Source organism: Capra hircus, chromosome 11 (assembly GCF_001704415.2).
Source record: "Capra hircus breed San Clemente chromosome 11, ASM170441v1, whole genome shotgun sequence".
Taxonomy (NCBI): Eukaryota; Metazoa; Chordata; class Mammalia; order Artiodactyla; family Bovidae; genus Capra; species Capra hircus.
In genome coordinates, this window is record NC_030818.1 from 36,969,938 (window position 1) to 36,994,821 (window position 24,884).

The 24,884-nt window shown below is 47.4% G+C and overlaps 1 protein-coding gene across 4 annotated transcripts in view; it reads left to right on the forward strand.

Moving 5' to 3' along the window:
• SPTBN1 (spectrin beta, non-erythrocytic 1) overlaps nucleotides 1-24,884 on the forward strand; it is a 210,708-nt gene that overhangs the window by 182,799 nt on the left and 3,025 nt on the right. For 3 of the 4 annotated variants that reach the window (XM_018055241.1, XM_018055242.1, XM_018055243.1), the window contains 16 exons: nucleotides 1,502-1,648; nucleotides 2,489-2,752; nucleotides 3,952-4,176; nucleotides 4,807-4,896; nucleotides 5,049-5,327; nucleotides 5,983-6,113; nucleotides 7,071-7,275; nucleotides 7,657-8,031; nucleotides 11,901-12,145; nucleotides 13,224-13,362; nucleotides 14,185-14,269; nucleotides 16,019-16,215; nucleotides 17,302-17,414; nucleotides 18,093-18,156; nucleotides 22,491-22,729; nucleotides 23,931-24,104. In XM_018055241.1, the coding sequence (XP_017910730.1) occupies nucleotides 1,502-1,648; nucleotides 2,489-2,752; nucleotides 3,952-4,176; nucleotides 4,807-4,896; nucleotides 5,049-5,327; nucleotides 5,983-6,113; nucleotides 7,071-7,275; nucleotides 7,657-8,031; nucleotides 11,901-12,145; nucleotides 13,224-13,362; nucleotides 14,185-14,269; nucleotides 16,019-16,215; nucleotides 17,302-17,414; nucleotides 18,093-18,156; nucleotides 22,491-22,729; nucleotides 23,931-24,104 (2,972 nt within the window). Of the gene's footprint in view, nucleotides 1-1,501; nucleotides 1,649-2,488; nucleotides 2,753-3,951; nucleotides 4,177-4,806; nucleotides 4,897-5,048; nucleotides 5,328-5,982; nucleotides 6,114-7,070; nucleotides 7,276-7,656; nucleotides 8,032-11,900; nucleotides 12,146-13,223; nucleotides 13,363-14,184; nucleotides 14,270-16,018; nucleotides 16,216-17,301; nucleotides 17,415-18,092; nucleotides 20,419-22,490; nucleotides 22,730-23,930; nucleotides 24,105-24,884 lie in introns of those variants that run through there. The other variant, XM_018055244.1, reaches the window with a different exon arrangement.

The window sequence follows — 24,884 nt, forward strand, 5'->3', positions numbered from 1 at the left end:
GTCTTTTCTCCTTAGATTGAATAGCCTTAGCCTTTCAGGCCTTAACTACTCAGATAACTGGAAGGGAAGTAGGTGATTCTTTTAAAGTAGGAAATTCAGTGCCTTGGCTGTTGTGTAACAGATCTATGGTCCATGCTTACCAAGGGCTTTATGGGATTGCTGTTTTTTCCTTACTAAAGAGTGACATCAAAAATCTCACTACTTTTGCTTTTGACCCCCCTCTCTCCCATACATGGTGGTTGGTCTCCTGAGAAGGGTAGGAAGGATGCCTGGGGGTTCAGCCACAAGCAGAGCTGGGGTCCTCCTGGGACCTGCATCCCCCTCCTTGACGTGGTTCCCAGAGAACAGACTTTGTGTTGTGGGGGCCCTCTTATGGGGAAGCCTCTCCCAGCAGCTGCCCAAAGTGCAAGGGAATGCCCTCAGAATGGTTGGTTCTGTAGGGGTTTATACACCATTTCTAAACCCTTGGTGGTGGGCCCATGACACAGTTTGGGTGCAGATTTGTTATGGCAGCAGCTGGTATAAGAGTGGCTTCTTATGGTCACGTGGAAGAAGGGCACTGCCCCTGAAGACTTACTGGCTTCTGGTTCCAGGCTGACCCTGCGTTCGTTTGCGTATCTTCCGACTGGGCAGACCGAAGCTCTCTCTTCCTGGTAGGAATTAGTACCCTGGTGTGGCCAACTGCGGGCAGGCAGTGAGGAACCAGCCGAGTTGGAATGAGAGCCAACAAGCGGAACGTGTCCAGGGCCTGGGCTAGGCTCAGATATGTCAGTGGGGCAGCGTCTGTGAAGAGGCTTCCCAGAGTTCAGATCCAAGCAAACATGCTGGGTCTCAGAATCCAGTCCTGTGAAGTGTTCTTGATCTTAGTCCGGTGAAGTGTTCTTGGTCTTCTACAGACAGAGGCTATAGAAGAAAAGTTGAAGGTGACTGAGACACGAAGGGAGCTCAGAGGGCATCATGGTTGCCTCACCCCTGTAGCAAGCAAGTTCCTCATGCTGTTTGTCATCCCCGTAGATAGTGTCTGTGAAAAAGAGGAAGTGATGAAAGAGTAGGCACCTTGGTTTCATTTACAGTAGAACTAAAAGAGTTAAAAGATTACCAAATGTAGTAAAGACAGTTAATCTTGTTTAGCATGGTACAGCTAGCCATGGGTATTTGAAGAAGAAAGAAGGTTGTGACTTAGCTTGCTTAGGACAGAATTTTAAACACAAGTGTCTGGAGGGAAGGCTGGTTAAGAGTGCCAAACAGTTTGAAAGCTGGCTCAACGTGCTTTTTACACTTCAGGGTTTAATGTTAGATGCATAGTTTGGAGCAAGTCTCAAGTACAGCATCCATACAGTGGAGATGCCTGTTGAGATGGGTCAGTTGTAAAGTGAATGTCTGGTTGTCTGTTGACGTGGAAACATGGCGTGGCGTGTAACAACATAACAGCTGTTTCCAGGCAGAAAAAAGGCTGATGTCTGTGAACACAGTCTCGGAACCTGATTTTTTTCTTTCCTAGCTGTCTCTCTGGATCAATGAAAAGATGCTTACAGCCCAGGACATGTCTTACGATGAAGCCAGAAATCTGCACAGTAAATGGTTGAAGCATCAGGCCTTTATGGCAGAACTCGCTTCCAACAAAGAATGGCTTGACAAAATTGAGAAGGTGAGTCAAGGGGTTGATGGTGTTCCATCGGTGTGGCTGTGGTGAGAAAACTAACTGGGCGGAAATGAGCTCCTTTGTACTTAGCATGTTTTCCAGCCTATTTGAGTCCTAGATGAGCACATACGGGAGTTACATAGCCAGGAGCAGTCCCACTTTTCACCTCCCAACTCCTATCTTCAAGCCAGCAAGAAAGGAGACAAGCAGAAGCGCAACCAGGTGGCGCAAAATGCCTGCCTTATCTTGTAAAGAGTCCTAGGAGTTGCGTTTCTGTTGTGTGTCTCCTCTGTTGCGCTTGATAGACTGCCAGCCCCCAGGGCAGCATCCTCCCTCTGTTGATTGTCTTGTGTGTGCTGGACTGTGACAGACATTGAGTGGATCCACAGAACTTAGAAGTAGTATGTATTTTAAATTTCTCATTTTAATAATTTAAACTATATTGTTTTGGCACAGCAAGATTCTCTGCAGTGTAACCGATCACGAATGTGACATTCCCCACCTTCCCTTCTCTTCTTTCATACACTATATTGTTTCAAAATCTTAACAGTTTAAGTGTTAAGGTCTCTTGGGGTGATGTGGAAGGGATGAAGTTTTAGGTTACTGGCAATAAATATCCCAGAGCCCCAACCATCACTTGGTGCTCTATGCCTGTGAAAACCAGTCAGGCCATCATTGATTTTGTCAAGCAGTAATTCCATGTAGAAAGACTGCATGCGTGCATGTGTGTATTTGTGTGCGCAAATGTGTGTGTTGAGTGAATAGGTAACTCATAATTCAAATATGTCAGGCTTGTTTTTCACAGTGACACTTGTTCTACAAACTGTATTTATGTGTCTTTTCCAGGAGGGAATGCAGCTCATTTCAGAAAAGCCAGAGACAGAAGCTGTGGTGAAGGAAAAACTCACAGGTTTACATAAAATGTGGGAAGTCCTTGAATCCACCACACAGACCAAGGCCCAGCGGCTCTTCGATGCAAACAAAGCCGAACTCTTCACCCAGAGCTGTGCAGATCTGGACAAATGGCTGCATGGCCTGGAGAGTCAGATTCAGTCTGACGACTATGGCAAAGACCTCACCAGCGTCAACATCCTTCTGAAAAAGCAGCAGGCAAGTGCCTGGGCTGGCGCACTACAGGCTGTTTCCCCACTGTGGTCCTGGTGGTCTCAACTCGCCCACCGTGTCCTCAGACATTCGCTTGGAGTGTGAAAGGATTTTAACACACCTAGCACAGTGGGCTCTGGTGGCATCAGGGGACATTTCCAGAATCAATTTGGAAAGACACCATAGGAGTACTGGGGTCCATGCATGGGAATATATTTTCATTATCATCTTAGTTGATAGATGGTATCACCACTTAACATTATGGTAAATGTTCATTTCATCTAGTTCCACAGTTTACTTGAAGAAAAGTTACCATGTTTGCATACCTCATTGTATGTCTAAATATGTGATAGTTATCTGAGTGGTTCAGGGCACTTTTAGATAATAAGAGAAATTTGGGGTTTTGGGATAACAATAGAGTCCTTCTAAGAGCAAATGAATTTACACTGATGAGAGAAAATAGCTGTGATGAGATTGAGCAGGCAGGTTGGTGGTAGTAGCTTGCAGGAGCTCCCCGGGCCGAGTTTGCAGTGTGTGGCCAAGTGCTCCCCTAGCTAAGAGAGTAGTCAGTGTATTTGCCAGCCCCTTGTCTCTGGGGAGAGTAGTGTGTGGTCTTCCCAGAGTTGTGTTTCCTGAACAGACACTTGTGCTGTGCTTTCACCCTTTTCCCTCATGTAAATATACAGTTAGGCTGTCTTCAGCTTTATTATCAAGTATTTTTAAAAAGAAGAATCAGCTTTCTGATTAAAGCAATTGAAAGGAGATGGTTAACGTTAGTTATCCTTCTGGCCTAAAAGAACTGAAAACTGAAGACCTGACTCCTTCCTGGTGATTAAGCTGGTTTTCAGTGTCTTTGTGACTTCTGAACAGGCAGATGGAGACCATCCTTTCCCCATAGTTAATAATTTCCCCTGTCATCTGGCTCTGAAGTTCCTAAATAAACTTGACTGCTGCTCCTAAGTTTAAAAATCCTTAGAAAGGGAGGTTTTTGTTTTGTTTTGTTTTGTTTGGAAAAATCAGCTGACAGAGTGGAGCACTAGTTGCTGGCTTGCTAGCCATGCAGAACCATTTCTTGGGCTCTCCACTGTATCAATTAATATTCCCAAATCTTCTATTTTGGTCAGTGCCACAAGGGGAGCATGTAAAATCACTGTCTGTGTTTCCCTTGTCTTGGGTGTGAAGGTGGGTGTGTCTTCCATCTTCAGATGCTGGAGAATCAGATGGAGGTGCGGAAGAAGGAGATAGAAGAGCTCCAGAGCCAGGCGCAGGCCCTGAGCCAGGAGGGGAAGAGCACGGACGAGGTGGACAGCAAGCGCCTCACCGTGCAGACCAAGTTCATGGAGCTGCTGGAGCCCCTCAATGAGAGGAAGCAGAACCTGCTGGCCTCCAAGGAGATCCATCAGTTCAACCGGGACGTGGAGGACGAGATCGTGAGTGCCTCCTCACATGGCCGGCTTGCAGCCCGGGTTCCCACTGCTGTACCTGACCCGCCTCAGTCCCTGGGTGGGCTGAGCTGTCACAGTCCTGCACCGTGTGTCCACACAAAATACACCTCGGATTTCTGTCTAGTTTTCTAAGGGTAAACTGAGGGCTTTAATGCCCCAGAACAATCGTTTTAACAACAAGTAATGGGGATTCCTGGAGAGTCTGGCATTGTGGATAAAAGTAAGGTCTGGAAGACTAGCCTGTACCCTTCATTGGAGAAGAAGGGCAGGCTGCCTGGGCTGCCCCTCCCAATGGGACAATTGTTTATTTCTTCTTTTTTTAAAAATTCTTATTAAAGTATAATTGATTTACAATGTTGTATTTCCTGTACAGCAAAGTGACTGACTTACAGATATATATATATATATATATATTCTTTCCCTTTATGGTTTGTCACAGGATATTAAATGTAGTTCCCTGGGCTGCACTGTAGGATCTTGTTGTTCATCCCCCACTAGGGTTGAACATGCTTCCTCTCCCATACTGGCCTCCTTGCTCTCCCCTCCCGCCCTTGTCTGCATCAAATATTTGTTCTTTTTGAGTGGCCCTGACCACCTGTTTACAATTCCTTCCAGTTGTGGGTTGGAGAGAGGATGCCTTTGGCGACCTCCACGGATCATGGCCACAACCTTCAGACTGTGCAGCTGTTAATAAAGAAAAATCAGGTAAGTGTGTCTGCTGGGGCGAGCTCCACGGTAGGAGGCAGAGAAGGGGGAGCTCAGAGGACGGGCAGGTTCTCCTCGGCCTCAGGGCCTGGCACAAGCAGCGTGCTGCTGTGGCTCAGTGAGCTTTGGGTGTGTGCTCCCCAATCGCACAGACCCTCCAGAAGGAGATCCAGGGGCACCAGCCTCGCATCGACGACATCTTTGAGAGGAGCCAGAACATCATCACTGACAGCAGCCTCAACGCCGAGGCCATCCGGCAGAGACTGGCCGACCTGAAGCAGCTGTGGGGCCTCCTCATCGAGGAGACTGAGAAGCGGCACCGGCGGCTGGAGGAGGCGCACAGGGCCCAGCAGTACTACTTTGATGCGGCCGAGGCTGAGGCATGGATGAGCGAGCAGGAGCTGTACATGATGTCCGAGGAGAAGGCCAAGGTGAGGAAAGAGGCTGGGCCCACCCCTGCGCCCTGTCCCTGCGCCCGGGGAGCCTCTGACTCAGACCTGAAGCTTGTGTTGCTGGGGGTGGCATCCTTGTGCAACGTCTGATTGTTGCCTTGTTTACGGGGGCAGCATGGCGCACATAGGTGACTAGAACCTGGCTATTTGCCCCTTGGTAAAGAATTTCCTTCTCTGAATCATGGTATTTATCTGCTCTCCCCTTTTTTAAACAGAAATTTGCCAAAGTTTGTCTTTTACAATATACTGGATGCTTTTGAGACAGTTTAAAAGTATTTGAAATACTTTTCGTATCACACTCCAACCAGAATGCTGTCATCTACATCTGTTAGATGTGGAGAGTTTTTCCAGCCAAGACACACTTGGTTTGCCTGGGCTTCACCTCACATGTCAGAGGGTCCTCGTCACTGCACCACCCTCATGGCCACCTTTCAGAGGCTCCCGCAGCCCAGTCCGCCTCGCCACTCCTGAAACGCTCCAGACTCCGCTGCCCATATCGCACTTGTGGCTTTTTTCCTTTCTGCCAAGTCTTTCTCCCGCCCCCCTGTGCTGTGCAGTCAGCTGGTCCGCTTTCAGGTAGTTTGGATTTGGGGATGGGGGCGGCTGTGGGTGTGACGGTCCCCTGTCTATACAGGATGAGCAGAGCGCCGTCTCCATGTTGAAGAAGCACCAGATTCTGGAACAAGCTGTGGAGGACTACGCAGAGACAGTGCACCAGCTCTCCAAGACCAGCCGGGCCCTGGTGGCCGACAGCCATCCTGAAAGGTGCGTGCTGCTTCATGAACGTGGATTCCCACCAGGGAATCCCATGGTAAAGCGATGGCTAAGGATATGTGGGGTTGTGAAATAAAAGAGCTTCCAAGAGAATGAAATGATGCCACTCTTAACCCTTTTATTTTGAGTCTTGATAATGCCTCAGGAATAAGAAAAAAGTGTGTGGCACCCTGCCCTGTTACATACCAGACTGACACGCTCACTGCAGCAGTAGTCATTTTAGGCTTTCTCTCGAACTGCCTTTTGTGTCTCAGACAGACAAGGATCGGCTTTGGGCATTAACCAAGGCAAGTTGGAGGTGAGGTCCTTGGCTGTCTTGGGATGGGGCTCTTTCAGGAAGGTGGCCTTCCTCATCTCCAAGGCTGGGCATCAGTGAGTCCTTGTCTGACCGCTTATCTGCTGGAAGGCTGTCCTTCTGAGAGAAGTTAGAAGTAGAAGCAGGGTGGCAGGGTGGATGCTGCTCCCCCAGGACCCAGGAAATGGGAGCAGCAGGGTCCGCCTTCCTGGCAGGGAAGAGCATACAGCCCAGAGAAGGTCAAATGCATGCAGATGGGAATGTTCTGTCCCTTTGGCAATGTGGCCCTGAGAACGGAGGACGGCTCCTGCATCCTAGGCTAATAATTTTTTTACGTCAAAGGAAATCCTGACGTTCAGAGCCATCAGTGTAGAGCATTTCGATTTCTCTCCCCGCCCTCCATCATCACAGTCAGGGTGGCCTTTGTCCTTAATGACTGTGTTTTGTTACATGTTGGCGTTCTATTACCTGAAGTTGAGGTCAAAGTTGACTTTTGGTTTTTGGGCTGAGTTAACCTTCAGATTCCTTCGAGAAATTTTGTATAATGTGACCTCCTGGCATTTGCCCTCATTTGCTGTCTCCCTGAAGAAAATGTGGTATTTAAAGTCCACCCCCCACCCCCGCCCCACCTCACCCCATCTCACTCCCCTCAGTGAACGCATCAGCATGCGGCAGTCCAAGGTGGACAAGCTGTACGCAGGCCTCAAGGACCTGGCTGAGGAGAGGCGGGGCAAGCTGGATGAGAGACACCGGCTGTTCCAGCTCAACCGCGAGGTGGACGACCTGGAGCAGTGGATCGCTGAGAGGGAGGTGGTCGCGGGGTCACATGAGCTGGGCCAGGACTACGAGCACGTCACGGCAAGTAACACAAGCAGAACTCGGGTGGGCATACAGCACAGGGTGGGCTGTGGAAGGCCCTTTGCATTCCCTGTCTGTGAGCAGAGGAAACACCCCAGACTCGAGTCAGAGGTCATGGGGTTTCATTTCAGCTGAGCACTTTGATCATCGAGCAACTTGGAAGTTGTTGTGTTTGAATCTCTGTGCCTGTTCCTCTGGTCAGAGGAGGTGGAGCTGTTCCTTCCTCTGCTGCTACTAGTGAGAAGGAAGCTTGATTGACATGAGGCTTTGGATCTGACATCTGTTAAGTCAGGTGTTTTTTTCCAAAGGGTGTTTGAGTGATCAGTAAATGATGTGTTCATGGTGGTCTCGCTGGTTTCTTTATGCCCATCCCCATTTCAGATGCTCCAAGAGCGATTCCGAGAGTTCGCCCGGGACACGGGAAACATTGGGCAGGAACGTGTGGACACAGTCAACCACATGGCAGACGAGCTCATCAACTCTGGACATTCAGATGCTGCTACTATCGCTGAGTGGAAGGATGGGCTCAATGAGGCCTGGGCCGACCTCCTGGAGCTCATTGACACCAGAACACAGATCCTTGCTGCCTCCTATGAACTGCACAAGTTTTACCATGACGCCAAGGAGATCTTTGGGCGCATCCAGGACAAACACAAGAAACTCCCTGAGGAGCTCGGGAGAGATCAGAACACAGTGGAGACCTTACAGAGAATGCACACCACCTTTGAGCACGACATCCAGGCCCTGGGCACTCAGGTAGGCGGGGCGCCACCCTGGGCTGGTGGGAGGTTCTCTTTCCATACAGCGTCTTTGTGCCCCTCTCAACCTCTCTCTCCACTCCTTGGCTCCTCAAGCATGCCTCAGAGAATGGCCCAAATTAAATTAAATGTTTAGACATTGTTTTAATGCTCAATTTAGGAGAACTTACCAGTCCATAGTGATCTCTGTCCCATTTGGAGACACTGTTGGATGTCTGTCTTCATGATTAAGATAGTAAACCAGCTGCACACACACATTTACAGGTTATGGACCTTCTCAAAAATTTAAATTCTGTTGGCATGTCCATCCAGAGTCAGCTTCCCAAGGTGGTGCTAGTGGTAAAGAACCCATCTGCCAATGCAGGAGACATAGGAGACATGGGTTCAATCCCTGGGTCGGAAGATTCCCTGGAGAAGGGCATACCCCCTCCAGTGTTCTTGCCTGGAAAATTGCACAAACCGAAGAGCCTGGCAGGCTACAGTCCATAGGGTCACAAAGAATCAGACATGACTGAGCACATCCATTCAGAATAATTTCCAAAACGATACCTTATTATTTTGCATCAACCGGAGTCTGAGTTATGTGTTGGAGAATAGAGAAAACAAGATTCTAACGTTGTAGTGTGCCTGGCCCTTTCCCCTCTCATAGAGTGGTTAACACTCAGGCTTTGTTTAAAAGATTTCTGATAAAGTGATAACAATATAACAGCAAGGATCTGTAGTGTAGTCACTTTCTAGTTCATATACTCATTTCTGCAGTTTCCTGCGCTGTCTTATATCTGTTAGATGAAAAATAAGTTGTATGTTTTTTCCCCTTAAATTTCATGATCTTAGAGAAGTCTGTTTTATTAAAGATACCAGCCCTGAGGACATCAGAGGATTTGTTTCTGTCTTTTGGAAGCCATCAGTGTTCTAGTACAGAGGTCAGCAGACTTCTTCTGTAGAAGCTCAGATGGTCCATATTTTTGGCTTTTGTGGGAGATACAGTCCATTACAACTACTCTACTCTGCCACTGCAGCATAAAGCAGCCATGGACAATCTGAAAATGAAGGGCGTGTCTGTGTGCCAACAAATCTCGACACAGACAGGCAGCCCAGGTTCTGCCAGCCCCTGAAACCTAGCGTGTCTGCCTCCTTTGGTGTGCTCTGGGGGTTGCTCTATGGAGGGACCACCCTTACTGCCATTCTCTTCCCCTTAATCTGCTCCTTATAGAAGGAAAGGTAGGTCACAGGTGCAGCTCCACTCAGATTAAATGGCTTTACCATGTCCATCAAAGAGGTGGAAGATGTGGAGGGAATATTTAAAAGAAATATGTGGAGTGGCTGAGGGTCTGCATCAGGCAGAATTTAAAAGAGCCCACTGTGCAGTGTGAGGGTTTCCAGTCTTTGCTTCAGAGCTGGCAGTCTCCCTGTTCAAAAGTTCATCAGCTTCCCATAAAAGGTCCTGGAGTACCATGTGAGCGTGTCAGGATCCTGAATGCAGTCTGATCTGTTGTGCGCTTGGAGCAAGGCCACCAGAGAAGGTCAGGCCCAGGCCTGAATTGAGCCTGCCTCACTATCGCTGGGAGTTTAGTTTCCTCCCTAACCCTGAGTTGCCTAATGCATTAACGATTGCAGCGTGTACAGGGCATATGCCATAGCAAGAACTCTATTTGTTGTTGTTTAGTCACTCAGTTGTATCTGACTCTTATTGACCCCATGGACTACAGCACGCTAGGCTTCCCTGTCCTTCACTAACTCCCAGAATGAATGTTCTTTAATTATTGTTACCATTTCTAAGAAGCTTCAGAGAACTTCTGCATTACCTAGAAGGCTTACTAGCAGCAGGTCTTTCCTCTGCACCTATAAAATCATTTACTTTTAGAACTTCAAGAAACTCCAGAAATGGGGAGTTGCTCTCTCATTGTTTCATTAAATTCCTTCACCATGTGAGGCTCAGAGAGATGAGGGAGCCCGCTGCGAGTCCAGGAACACCCAGGGCAGGAATCTACCCTGTCGAGCCTAATGGTGTACACCTCTCCGTACCTGATGGGCCAGGCCATTTCAGCCACAGAGGTGTGTGTGCACCACCCCTCGTGCACTAACAGCAGAACCAGAGCAGAAGGGAGGGCTTGTGGGCAGACTCCAGAAGCCGGCAGAGTTTGGGGCCAGCTGACCACCCCCATCCTCCATCCTGCGGGGGAGCAGAGGGCTGAGGGAGCTCGAGGATGCTCTGCAGGGACTCCTCAGACAGTAGTTCATTCTCGTGCACATCCTACTGTTGCTGTCCTCGTCCATCTTGTTTTCTTGTTGTGAGAACAAGTTAAAAACAAGTAGAGGCATAGGAAAAGGTTGTTTTTTTGGTTTTTTCTTTACTTATTTGGAAAGATTAGGTTAGCCACACAGGAGACTAGACTTCCCAGGTGGCACTAGTAGTAAAGAATTTGTCTGCAAATATAGGAGATGCAAAATAGGGGTTCAGTCCTGAGTTGGAAAGATCCCTTGGAAAAGGACCCACTCCAGTATTCTTATCAGGAGAATCCTATGGACAGAGGAATCTGGCAGGGTACAGTCCATGGGGTCACAAAGAGTCGACACGACTGGACACGAACACACATGTGCACGCACACACACAGAACATTATCTATTCAAATGGCTCCCTAGGAACTTGCTTATTGTCATGTGAGTGTATACCTGAGCCATAATTGCAGAATATTTACAGAAGTCTCCTAGGATATGGAAATCAAATCACATATACGGCATTACTATTATGTACTTTATATAAAACATAAGAGAGGGTAGTTTTTGGATATCAGATAAGCCGTGGTTATGAGTTTCTCTTGTAATGATGTATCCTCATCCCTACCACCCCCAACAAAAACATGAAAGCCTTTTGTTGTTTTTTTCCTCTTTTTACACAGAAAGTTGATATTCTCTGTATGCTTTGCTTTTTCTGCATAGCCCCATCATCTTGGAGCACTTTTCCTAGAGCCTGTCCCCTTTCTTTATCATGCCTGCCTGGGAGCCTGTTTACCACATTTGCAGACACTGTTGGATGACCATCCTCGATGATTAAAATAAATAAACCAGATGCACTCATACACATTTACAAATTAAGGACCTTCTCAATAAGAATTTGAATTATATAATTACAGACATTGTGATGATAAATAACCTTACATGTATATTATTTCCTAAAAGTGTAAAAGTATATGTAGGATAAACTCCACCAAATGGAATCATAAAATCAAAAGGCACACACGTTTGTGGTTCCAGTGTGTACTGGAGGAGCCTTCTGTAGGAGCTGTAAGCTGTTCATCCCATTAGCGGTGAGTCAGCTCTCTGGGATAGATGTCATGAAGCTTCCATTTTTGCCAAATGAGAGATGACAAATTACAGTATCTCCAGGTAGCATCTTCTCATAAAACTCATTTTCATTCTTGTTCTCCAAAGCTTTCTGTTGAAATTCGGCTGTTAAGATTTTATCTTCTTTGGCATCAGTTTTTATTTTTTCCAACTACGTTGAGTGTGGCATTTTTGTTTTTCAAGTTGGAATATTCTGTTGTGGGAGCTCTTACAGGTGATATGTGTGCAGTAACATCACGTAGCAATGGAAAAGGTGTTTTCAAAATGAGTTGTTCTTGGCAGTTTCTCATTTGTGATAAAGAACACCTTCTATACCGTGCAGGAGCAAATTAGGTATTTATTTTTGGGTATGTGGAGGCGTGCCATGTGTTTCTGTGCCAGCTTCACCCACCGGGCCGCCTCAAGGGCCTTTCCTGAGCAGGGCTCCGTCACTGGCGGGGACAGTGCGTAGAGGGAGTGGGCAGTGGGGGTGGTAGCTCAGAGGCCAGCTCTGGCCCGGCTCACCTGCCAGCGGCTTCACAGGTGCGGCAGCTGCAGGAAGACGCGGCCCGCCTCCAGGCAGCCTACGCGGGCGACAAGGCCGACGACATCCAAAAACGGGAGAACGAGGTGCTGGAAGCGTGGAAGGCCCTGCTGGACGCCTGCGAAGGCCGCAGGGTGCGGCTGGTGGACACGGGAGACAAGTTCCGCTTCTTCAGCATGGTGCGCGATCTCATGCTGTGGATGGAGGATGTCATCCGGCAGATCGAAGCCCAGGAGAAGCCCCGGTAACGCTGCCTGCCTCTCTGACCAGAGCCTTGCCCCGGAGCCTCCTGTCCAGAGGAAGGGCAGGAAGGGGCCCTGGGGTGAGGGGGGCGCCGCTGTTTCACTCTGCACGCAGTTGTCAGGGAAGGAGGCGTCCAGTGTCATCAGGAGCCCTGTGGAGCCCTCCCTGGTTTTCCCCGACCCTGTCCCCAGGGTCCACGCTCAACCGGGCCCTCCTACCCTCGTCTGTGGGCCTCGTGCCTCACAGCAGCTATGGATCTTGGGTCTGATTAGTGAATGTTACCCCTGGAACAAGATGGCTTTTCTGGGTCTGTTAGGTTAAAATAGTCTGTCCTTTCTTATGCACATTACTAAAGTACCTCTGTCCCTCCACATCTGCTCTACTGGGGTCCTGGGATTTGTATTTAGTATTTGTCCTGTATCTTCTCTTTGGCCGTGTTTCATGCAGAGCAGTGAAAAGAAGCTTGTAGATGAACAGGCAGGCACGCCCACAACCTCTCGTTCACCCCTGCTGGCTCTAGACCCCACCATAATTGAGAAAGGGACTGTGCCCCAAGAGGAAAAATATGGTTATTACATGTATGAAGCAGTTACGTTTCCCCTGGTTATGACTTCCCAGTCAGTAGGTTTTGATGGATGAGAAGTCTTCATGGCGTCATTGATTTCTGCTCTGTCTTCATGTCTAAATAAGGAGACAGTATTTACTGCTCTTTGAAACACGTCCTAAACCTTTGGCAGCTCAGTAGGGCATGATTGGGGATGCCTGTTACTCCTCTGAACCTTCTTGAAGAGGATGAACTGGATTTTAAACTAGAAGTTTGAACAGAGATCCAGTGGTTTTTCTGGTCTCCACTGAGAAGAATGACTATAGCACAAACACATGCAAAGAAAAGTGGGCAGGCCACAAAGCTGGCCCTGAAATACTCCTCTGTGCTGCAGCTCTGTGACCCAACCTGGGCACAGACTGTGAATCAGACACCGTGCTGTCAGTTTCCATCAGAGTAATTACGTGTTTAGAAACCTGCACGAGCATTTGAAAAGCTCGGTCTCATAAAGAAAGTATTGTTTGTATAATTTTAGGGATGTGTCATCTGTTGAACTGTTGATGAATAATCATCAAGGTATCAAAGCTGAAATCGACGCTCGTAATGACAGTTTTACGACCTGCATTGAACTGGGGAAATCCCTGCTGGCAAGGAAGCACTACGCATCTGAGGAGGTATGTGCTGCTTTGCTTCGGGGCCCAGGGGCCCAGGAGCGCAGCTGGTGTTCAGATGTAGAATGCCTCTCTTGGGTGTGTATGTATGTGTTGTACGTATGTATGTGTATGCATATATATTTACACACAGAGAGAAATCTGTGTTTGCATTCATACATACATAAGCACATGTTTACATGTATTTCAAAACTGCTTGCTTCTTTCTTGTGTGTTACAATAAGGCATTTAGGCAAGACTGTAGGTCTAAAACCAATCAATCTGTGGCCCAGAAGACAGTTTTCAAGGACCATGGCTGAGGGTTTGTTCTCTCTCACCTCCTCCATTGGCCCTCTGCATGGGTGACACCCTTCTCTGTCCCCTATGCCCTAGACCAATTTGCTCTTTAGTGCATGGTCGCTAAGTCAAGTTAGGATGCTGGTGATACAGAGGTAAGTGGCTGTCAGCGTGAGGCCCCCTTGTAGGGCTCAGGCGTGCCGTCTGAGAGCTTGGGGCTTGGCCTTCTCACTGCCCCTCTCTTCCTGCATGTGTGCAACCTGGGAGCCCTGGAGTGTGGAGAGGGCTTGATACGTTGTTGGCCACCTCACAACAGAGCAACTTCGGGTGGAGTTTGGCCTTCTTCCCAGCGCCCTCCAGAAGGAACGTTGCCATGCTTTTCTCTCCTCTCCACACAGATGGACTGAGTGGTTCTCAGATCTTTCCTACATTAGTGGTGATCTCTATGTAAAATGTGTTTTTCATACATAAAGTGGCCCATCAAGGGGCAGACTAGGAGGATGTGGTCCAGTCTATTAAGATGTCCCTGGGGTCCTTCTTTTCTCACAGATCAAGGAGAAGTTACTGCAGTTGACAGAAAAGAGAAAAGAAATGATTGACAAGTGGGAAGACCGATGGGAATGGTTAAGACTGAGTAAGGATATACCAAACTTCTCTGCTCTTTCTGGGTCCCCACTGAAAGCAAGCAAGTTTATTTACCTGCTTTTATTGGTTTGATACAGTGTTATCTCTTACTGATTTTTGGAGCCTGTCTGAATGTTTGTTTCTTAATATCTTATTTAGCTCTTTCATGCTAATAAGTATTTTAAAATTGTTCCCTGTGTCACCTTCATTGTCCTTCATTCCCATGATTGACCTCAGTGCTGTGAGTGGTGTCTAGGTGTGCAGGAACAGCATGGGGACCACAGGATGGGCATCCCCTCTGGGGGAGTGCAGTAAAGAGACCCCCCCACCCCCCAGTTATCTTTAGGAAGAATTGTTACTGCAGAGTCAAGAAGATGGAAAGTTGGCTTGGTTAGGTCTTAATGAAAGCTAACAATGATAAAGAATTGTCAGTGAAGCAAGCATTATTCTTAAGTATTCTATATGTTTTTTCTTTATTTACTTTCCACAATAATCTTCTGAGGTAGGTTCTATTTTAGTCTCATTTTATAGGAGAATATGTGAGCTAACAGAATTTGTAACATACAGTATTGGGAGTAGTATTTATGAACACCAAAGGTAGTCCAACTGAAGCATCATTTACCGTATTTACTGTATTCTGCCATTCTGTGCTTGGGGCTCCAGGCTTCAGCCTTACTCTCAGGTACCAGAAGTGCTTTCTAGAAGCAGAATCCAAAGGTCCTTTTCTAAAAAATGTTAGGCCTCATTTCTTGCGTGCCTCAGCTCAAGAAGTCCCACTCCTGACCATTCTCTGGGTGAGAATTTGGTCTATTAATTTCGCCCACTCCCTGGGCAAGTTCATTTCAGTTCAGCAAAGCCCAGGATACACCCTGCACTGTGAGCTAGGCGCCAGGCTGTGTGCTGAGCAGCCCTGATGAGGCGAAGAGTCCCTCATGTGGTGCGGCGTTGGGGGCCCCCAGGGTGGCGCCGACGCCGCCCGCAGTGTTTCCTTACCTGAGTGACCCCCGGCGCTGCTGCTCAGTGTGTAGTGGAGGTGCCGGTCAGCCCCCGCGCAGACAGAGCAGGACCTGACCCGCCTTCTCACAGTGCAGCAGGTGGAGGCCACGCTGCGTGTTCTCAGGTGGAGGACAGAATGGATAAAGCAGAAGCCCTTCAGCCCATACCATCTCCATTTTGTGTAGGGCTCCCAGACCCTTCCCTCCCTTTCAGCCCCCAAAGTAAAACATAGCACTTCCAACCCAGAAAGTGTGATCGGTGAATGGCTGCTCCATCAGGGTCGTCTGGTTGAACATAGGTTGTGAATTCCTGCAGGGCTCCAAAGCTTACTTCACTGTAGTAAGGATGAGTGAGCAGAGCATATATTCTGGTCCTACATGGTCTTGTGGCAGCCACTGTTCTCATGGGGTTCTTTAGAACCTGTACTGTGCTGGTCCAAATTGAGATGTGCTCTAAGTATAAAATTTCAAATACAGAAGAAAGGTGTAACACAGCTCAGTAATTTTTCTTTTTTTTTCACTGATTACATGTTGAAATAGCACTTTGATATATCAGGTTGTCTAAAATGTCCTTCTAAAATTAATTTCGCCTGTGTTTAATGTGGCTAGTAGAAGTCGCAATGTGTAGCTCCCCTGATGTTATGTGGACAGAGCAGGTCCGGACTAGACTAGGCAGCTTGTGCAGGCAGCTGCCACTAGAGGGCAGCACCACCCCGGCTGCCCAGTCACCTGCCCACATTCTCACTCTCTGCTCTCCTGTGCAGTCTTAGAGGTCCATCAGTTCTCAAGGGATGCCAGTGTGGCCGAGGCCTGGCTGCTCGGGCAGGAGCCCTACCTGTCCAGCCGAGAGATAGGCCAGAGCGTGGACGAGGTTGAGAAGCTCATCAAGCGCCATGAGGCTTTTGAAAAGTCTGCAGCGACCTGGGACGAGAGGTTCTCTGCCCTGGAAAGACTGACGACGGTGAGTGACCACTGGGAGCTGGGGTGCTCTGTGGTGCTTCCCATGGGCAGCTCTGCTTCCCGCTCACCTAGACCTGGGAGCTCATGTCATTGCTCTGTTCTTAAAAGCATGAAGGGTCTTCCTGGACTTGATGTTTCTCTTGGTACAGGACCTGGGGAGATGGCCCAGGGCAGCTGCCCCCTCAGTCACTTCCTGGGCATGTAGATCTGTGATCACTTGCTGTCTGGGCATTGATTGATTGGGATTTGCTTTCCTCTTTTGATCTTTTTTTTTTTTTTTTCCTATATCTCATAGAAGCTGTGGTTCCTAGAGATCGTAGCCATACAGTTATCTTCAGATTTCAGAATTGGAATTCCCATCAGGCAGTAGTAGCTTATTCTAGACCACCAGGCTCTCCCCAGTCCTGATGATCTCTTCTGCTTTAGAATAGGGCTTGCTCACTGGTGGTCTCTCTCCCAAGACACTTGCACTGCCGGTGGGAAGCTGATTCTTTATGCTGTACAGAAATGATGTTCTTCTTACGATTCTAGGCTTCTCAGCTATACATGTATACTTCTGTGCTAAAGTGGAATGCTGTGGTACTCACTGCTCATGAAATGGGTTAGTTTCAGTTGGACTAGTTTGTGGCTTTTTTAAAATGTGTTATTGGGGTTTAGCTAAACCCAATTCCCATCGCAGCCCAAGAAGCCTCGTTGGGAGTTACTGCAGCGCTGACTTAGTGGTGTTTGAGCTCTGATGGGAAGTCCGGAATGGACCTTCCCACTCAGCTGCTTTCTTCCTCAGTGAATTCAAGGGCTGCAGAGTTCATGTAGCAGTTAAACTCAATGTCCCAGTGCCACACACAACTCCAGGGATTCTGCCAGCCCGTACAGTGGGTCTGCTTCATCACGCAGACCTTGGTTTCCTGTGGCTCGGGGTTGTAGCCTCAGTTCCTGTGACCTTAATGAGCTTTTGCTTAGGATGTCAGAGCTCCAGGTCGTCCTGTGTGATCCAATGTAGAACACTCAAATAGGGCTCACCTGGAACTGTTTCCTTAAAAGAGGCAGAGTTTGGGGCTCTGCCGGACATCACGGTGTTCTCCCTCAGTTGGAGCTACTGGAAGTGCGCAGACAGCAAGAGGAAGAGGAGAGGAAGAGGCGGCCGCCCTCCCCCGAGCCGAGCACGAAGGTTTCCGAGGAGACTGAGTCCCAGCAGCAGTGGTGAGTCACCGGCAGCCCGCCTGCCTGCACCCAGCCTCAGTGACAAGTGGGGTTGAGGAAGCTCGTTTCTGAGCCTGTGCTGCACTGTGCCCTTCCTGCCAGTCATTCTGCAGACAGCGTAGACCCATCATACAGTCACATTTGAGGACACTGACTGGTCCACAGTAATATTGCTGTGTTGGCATAGAAAGTGGAATGTAGACAGCACTGTCTCTGCTGTGCACACGTGTGTACACACACATACAACTTCCCCAGGAGTAAATGGATGGAGTGAACCACCTGGATTTCAGGCCAGTGACTGCACAGTGATGCTTTCTGAAAGTTCTGGGTGATTTCAAACAAAGGGCAGAAACTACTCTCTGTTTCTGAAAGGCTGAGTATTTTGCTGTGGTTAAAGCTTCCTGACAACTAATGCCACCTCTATGGGCACTGATGCCTGAGGTCTCACCCTCTATCTAGAGTCCATTTGAAACACTTGAAAGTTTTTAGAAAGAAATCCCATTATGTAAGAGGGCTGTTTATGTTTTTCTGAGAGAGAGGCTCTAATAAAGTTGACCTGTGTTCTCCCCCATCCTGCCTTACTCTTCTGTTTCTCCTCTTTTCTTCTTCCCTACCTTCCCTCCTTCCCTGTTTCCTCCTCTCCTCTCCTCCACCTTTTCTTCCCTTTTTTCCCAACAGGGATACTTCAAAAGGAGACCAAGTTTCCCAGAATGGTTTGCCGGCTGAACAGGGATCTCCACGGGTTAGTTACCGCTCTCAAACCTACCAAAACTACAAAAACTTTAATAGCAGACGGACAGCCAGTGACCAACCGTGGTCTGGACTGTGAAGTTCGCTACTGTTTGTCAAGAACCACTCTTTCCAAATACCATTGGTTTGACCTTTTGGCGTCCATTTCACCCACAGTGTTAAAAATTTTACTGAATTCGTAGTCTTCCTTGGTTTCATATTTGTTTTCATTTAATTCATGTTTATTTGAGTCTTTTAACTGATGGATGCTCCATTGCCTGAAAGCAGCCTACATAATTTTTGTTTATTTATCGTGAGCTTTTTACTTTATTAAGATGTTGCAGCAAAAGCCTTACGTGAGTAATTGAAATTAAATGAGATTACAGCAAAATGAAGAAGAGAGCTAGAATCGACAGGTATGGCACATCCAGTTGTACTAACAGGGTGCAGTCCTGCACCATGCGCAGCTCCCTTCACAGATGTGATTAACCTGCGGCAGGTCACCAGGAACTAGGAAGACTGGTGGATGAGGAGGGAGACCTCCGGTACTAAGATTAAAACCTAAGGTCAGCTGTGTAACATTCCATGAAGGATGCAGTCATTTATTGAGAAACAATACAGAAGAGTTGAAGCTGTTTTAGGTGCAGAATCTGAACGGTTTTGAGACCCTCAGATCATTCATTTATTACCTTTTTACAAACCAGTTCCTCTATTTTTTTCTGCCAAGTCCCGAGCTGAGAGTGGTAGGCTCGCTTACAGCAGTTAACACAGCTGGGCTCAGGAGTCAGGTGCCTCCACCTCCATCTGGGTCACCATCAGTGCTGCTGGGGCGTGGATCCTGGCAGATGAGGCAGCACTTCTTGGCATGTTTGGGAAGCCTGCCCAGCCAGACTTCCATGCCTTTCCATCTAGTTGATGACTTCAGGGTGTCAAACTGTTAAAATTTTTCCAACCAGTGGAATAAAAGCCATGCTGGTTCACCCTGATTACTTGAATGATGCACTTGGGAGACCACCCCAGGAGCCATTGCCTGCCTTCAGGCTCCAGAAGTTCTTTCAGTGTCTCTTTAGACAGAAATTCCGTTGTGTGTCTCGTATGGATCTTCCAGTTCATTTTTCATTTTCTTACGACTTTTTGTGACACTCTCTAATAAGGAGTCTTTTAGGATATTGTTTATCAGACCACCAGCAGGGATTGAAATGTTTTATCAGAAATTCTATTCCTTAGGAATAAAAGCTAAAGAAAGAGATGATTTCCTGGTACCGATAAAGGCAAAACCAAACCAGGTCCACATTACATGAAAGCTGTGTGAGACATTCACTTACTCATTTGCCATATTTAGATGTTAGTGGAATTAGAAGACCTGTTTTGATATGTGTTCTCCATGAGTTAAGTCTAATTTGTCTTTTCATTTCATGATGCATGTCTTTTTTTTCTTTTGTCAGGATAACATCATATAGCATCTTGTTTGTTTTTTCCTTATTTCTATGTACATATCTATCTACTTGCAGCTGTAGATGGGTATATAGATAGATGCCAAGCTTCTTATGTTCTGGGAGTAGTATGCACCATTGTTGGGTCTCTGCCTTAAAACATACCAAAATTCATTTTAGAAAAAAATACTGCTTCATCTTTGGTCATTAGGGAGCCCAGTTCCTGGCTCCAACTAGAATGTGTCATTGATCTGTATGTATATATGTGATGTGTCCATATATATATGTTTAAATTTTGTATCAGTAGGACTAATACCCAATTTTATGCCTTTTGTATTCAGAAGACCAAAAAAAAAAAGCCACATAAGCGTAGAGAGAAGGAGTGCTATGATGTTTGGGCGTTTGTTCTCATGCCTATTTTTAATCTAGATTTTAAATTGTAGCTTGCCAGAACAAATTTTTAGTTGTAATTGGATTGTATCAGAAGAAGAAAAGCTCTTTTCATTCTTCTGAGTTACAGTGCAGAGACTCAAGTTAATGACCTTTTGACAATAGTGTTGCTTTGTGCACTTAGAAAACCAATCAGGCATTCCATGTGCTGCTAGTTGTCACGTTGCGTTTATGTTCACCTTCTGATTGAACTATCTCAGGTGTATCCAGCCGCTAAAGCACTCTGGACTAATTGCTAAAGAGAAGCAATGTTGGGTGGGGGTAGGGGGATCCACAGGGACCCACTGTTTGGTCACAGCACTATGATTTGCTTTTGATGTTTGTCTCTAGTTGCGTGTTGTCTGTTGGCATGCTTAAGCACATGTCCATTAAAATTCATTTTGTTCCTTTTATTTTTCTTGTTTTCTTGATTAGTGATTCATTTGCATAAACATTAATTATCTCTGCATACTGGTTTGGGGTTTTCTCTTTCCTTCTAACTCTAAAGAAAAAAATTTTTGCTGCAGAATTTCCCCCAGCTGAGGCTTCCCCTGGCCTTCACCTGCCTTGGAGTCTGACCAAGTATGAGAAATTTTAGCCCTTTCCCAGTAAACATTCCGCTGTCCAGGTCATTGCTGTCGCTTACAGTATTTGAGTCACACCTGCAGCACTAATTTTTTTTTTAACCTGGTTTCTGTCCACACTAACCCCATGTCTCCTTGGACTCATGCCTGACACAGGCCTTCCAGACCAATCTCATACTTCCTCCCCACTAGAAGTCTCTTGAAATCTCATACCAAAACAGACTAGTCAGCCTTAAAGTCCACTCACTTTCTTTCGACTCAGGGGTGTTTTATTGTTTGGTCATTATTTCCCCTCTGTCTCGCCTTTAAAAGTGAAAGGCAAGAGAAATACTTAAATAGCCCATTGCTTATAAGCACAGGTCTGCAGGCTGTCACTGGCAAGGCCAGGATAATCACCATGCATCTCCTCACCCATGCCTCTCTGCCCTCACGATCCTGTTTCCACATTGCTGTGTGGATAAAGAGGTCTAATCACAAACACCCTTCAAGTGCCTCACCTCTGGTCTCACCCTAAACTCCGATGCTGACAGTGATAGTTTGTTTAGACAGAATATAAACTTGACTCCTGCCCTGTCACTTAGTTAAGACCCAGCAGAGACACCCAGTTTCTGAGAGTTGACATATCTGATGTTCAAGCAGTGGTGGCCAGTCTCCCATTGATCCTGTTGAGGTTGTTGCTGCTAATTTGGTGTCACTTGGTTCTGGGCAGCAGTGGTGGGGGACGTTATCTAATGAGCGTGCCATTGACACCTCCATGTCTGTCCGTGTACAAGGGGTGCAGGTTGTCTGTAATCCACTAAAGCGTCAGCCACACCCAGCTTTAGTAACTCGCTAATCCCACACCCTGGGTGTATCAGCCAGGGGCCCGCTACAGTTCATGGTACACAGTTGATGGCACACAGGCTGAAAGCGATAATGAATGGAGACCCTACCGCATTTCCCAAGCCGAAAAGCCATGAGGGTTACCATAGCAATGAGCTTGGGAAGGAACAACTCCCGAAGACGACTCCAGCCTGAAGGGTCAGAGCTGCTGGAAGCCTGGCTGGCTGGGCTTCCTCGTCTCAGTGCAGCAAGGCACCGTGATCAACCAGCACGTGATGGGGAAGGCCCTGGTTCTGTCTTTGTTTGGGGGTAAATAGCCGTGTGGTGTTGAGTGACTGTGATTGGCTTTTCCAGCTCCTTTAACACAAACTACAACCCACTCACGATACAACTTCGGCAGACGTGGTTACATTGATGTTCGTTGACTTGCCTCATTTCCTTCCAGCTCTTAAGTTCCAAAGTCTAACAGGGATGGTAGACATGAAGTGCATGATTGCTGTCTTAATTTCTGCATGTGTTTATGACCATGTTTGGGGAGGTGGGCGGGGAGGGGAGCTGGAGAGCATTTTCAGAAACTGAAGGTCTTTTTTGTCTGACTCTGGGGGAATGCCGTGTAGCTCTGATAGAGTTGTCTATCCATCTGTTTGTGAATGCCCTTTCGCTTCAACTTCCAGCCCTTCTGGTGGCGTCCTTGGTTGTAAGGTGGCTGCTGTATAACGTCCGCTCTTTCATATTTAATACGTGTGATTGTTACTGTTGTCCTTTCGTTTTAACGTAACCATAAGAGGAAATGATCTGAGTTCTATTAGAGAAAATGGATTGATCAGAGGAGCAGAGTGCAGTAAAACTCATCCTGGCATTTCGCTTTTCTCATCTCCCCGTAAACGGGCGGGTATTAATCCACCCCCACCTTCTAATGTCCTTGGTGTCCAGCTGGCTTTGTGGGATGTGCAATGGTTTTACTGTACTGCCTCGATCTGTGCCAGGCATTTATACACAGCCACGTGTGCGAGTCAGAGCGTATGTGGTCCCCCCCAGGGCTCACGGGGTTAGCTGAATGGCCTCTCCGCTGTCCCTAGATGGCAGAAACAGTGGACACCAGCGAAATGGTCAACGGCGCTGCAGAACAGAGGACAAGCTCGAAAGAGTCCAGCCCCATCCCCTCCCCCACCTCTGATCGCAAAGCCAAGACTGCTCTCCCAGCCCAGAGTGCCGCCACCTTGCCAGCCAGGACCCAGGAGACACCCTCGGCCCAGATGGAAGGCTTCCTGAACCGGAAGCATGAGTGGGAGGCCCACAATAAGAAGGCCTCGAGCAGGTAACAGCACAGAGGCCGGCAGTCCTAGGGGAAGTCAGCCCCTTAGAGGTGGAGGTGGACAGCTGTCGACTGAGAGAGGAGTGTTGTTTGTGTGTCTGGTTGGTTCTGTAGCTTCTTGGGCATCACATCCTTCTTGGGAAGTGGGAGTAGAGTGCTTTTTATTCACCAAGAAAGACAAGGAAGAGTTAAGTGTGTGAGAGAAAAGCAAGAAGAGGCCTTAGAAGGGCTGAGAAGGAATGCCACTAGATTGAGAGGGAGGAGTCTTTCCTAGAGTGAAGTGATTTCACTGTTATTTTTCCTCCTTGTGGGTTAAGTGGGTTGCTTAATGTGGGGGGTTTAAGTCACCTTTTCTCCTAGCAGTCTTTATACTGATTATCTCCCAATAGCCCTACTTTTATTATGTTCATAACTGAGGCTCTGGGAGGTTAAGAAAGCTCACCCTGTGTAATACCGTCGTAAATGGCACAGCTGGCACACCTAGTAAAACTTATCTGACTCCACAGCCTGTGTGCTTAACCATTAAACAAACTGCCTGGGACCCACCACGTACAGTTGTACAGGTTGTACACTGTATAAGGGAATCCCATCTGAGAGCTGCCGTCCACACTGAGAACAGTATAATTGATTTGTTAATACAGGAAGGTGGCAGTAAAGTGTCTTCTGATAAAAAGCAGTGTCTTAGGGCAGTTTGTCATGTCCTGGGAGGAGGAAGGCTGCCTGTTTCTAACTCAGCCAGTGCACCATACGTGCTCATGGCTCTGAATCTGCTTCCCTATCAGGTTGCCAGGCCACATTACAGAATGAAGCTGAGATTGAACAGCTACTTAAGGACAGGCATGTTTCCAATAAGGAGCCTTGCCTATACCCCATTACCATGAGAGGGTATCAAACACCCACAAAAAGCTTTCTAGTCAGAGCTGAGAGTCTCTTTATTTAATAGAAGAGGGCACTGTGTTTTTCTTCAAAGTCAGAGCAAAAAGTATCCTTCAAAACCTGCCATTGTAGCAACATATGGTTTTGTCTTGGGAGTCTGCAGAGGAATTTTGCTGCATTGTTAATTTTTAACAATTTAGAAAGGGCTTTTATTATAACAGGATCGTGCCATGTTGTGTGGGGACCATTTTCGTATTAAACGGACTGTCAGTTCTTTAAGGGGGTGTGGCTCAAAGCAAACCTTGTCATTCCTTTCCTTATGGCTCAGGTCCTGGCACAATGTTTATTGTGTCATAAATAACCAAGAAATGGGTTTCTACAAAGACGCAAAGACGGCTGCTTCAGGAATCCCCTACCACAGTGAGGTCCCTGTGAGTTTGAAAGAAGCCATCTGTGAAGTGGCCCTTGATTACAAGAAGAAGAAGCACGTGTTCAAGCTCAGGTAAGAGTTACCAGAGAGGGGGGGGTGTGTGTTGATTTTCACTCCAGGCATTGGTTTTCTTAGATGCTGTGATCAGTTGGTTCCTCTCCTCTACCGTTTAAAAAGTTACCAACAGAGTGACAGACGGGATAGGCACACATCTCAGTTAGGGTCCCCGGCATCTCTGTGGTGAACGGCACAGCTGAACACTGCAGAAAAAGAGCTTTCATTTCTTATCAGCTGGAGCTTAGTATTTCTAAGACAGGGTGAGCTCGTCACATCTCACAGTTTAAGGGGCACTTAGAAAGATAGTTTCCCCATCGTGCAGCTAATCCAATCCTAGGACATGCTGTTCTTTGCTCGTGACTTTTCTGGAGACAGGTCAACTGAGTCATTCAAGAGCTGGATGGAGACAAACAGGAAGGAGGGGGCCCCGTGCTCCCCTGACTCACCCAGTGGATGTTCCAGACACCTCTGGAACCATCCAGTCCACGTGTCTCTACCCTGTAGAATACATTCGACTCCCCCAGAAGGGGATCCAAGCTCAAAAATTCTGCTTATCCTTGGAAATGGGCAGAAAAATCAAGTTTTTTTAATAAAAACATAAGTGAAAATGTTGTAGTTAGGATGATACTAATCTGATCTGTTGCTCTGGGATCTGGAAAGCTTTGGTCCTTGGTTATGGGTGTGTCTCACGCCAGCTGGACGAGGCCAAGGACCACAGGTGAGAGCAATTCAGGCGGTGTGATTTCTTGAGCTCTTGGTGCACACAGAAGGCAGGTCCGGCCTTGGGACACTTTA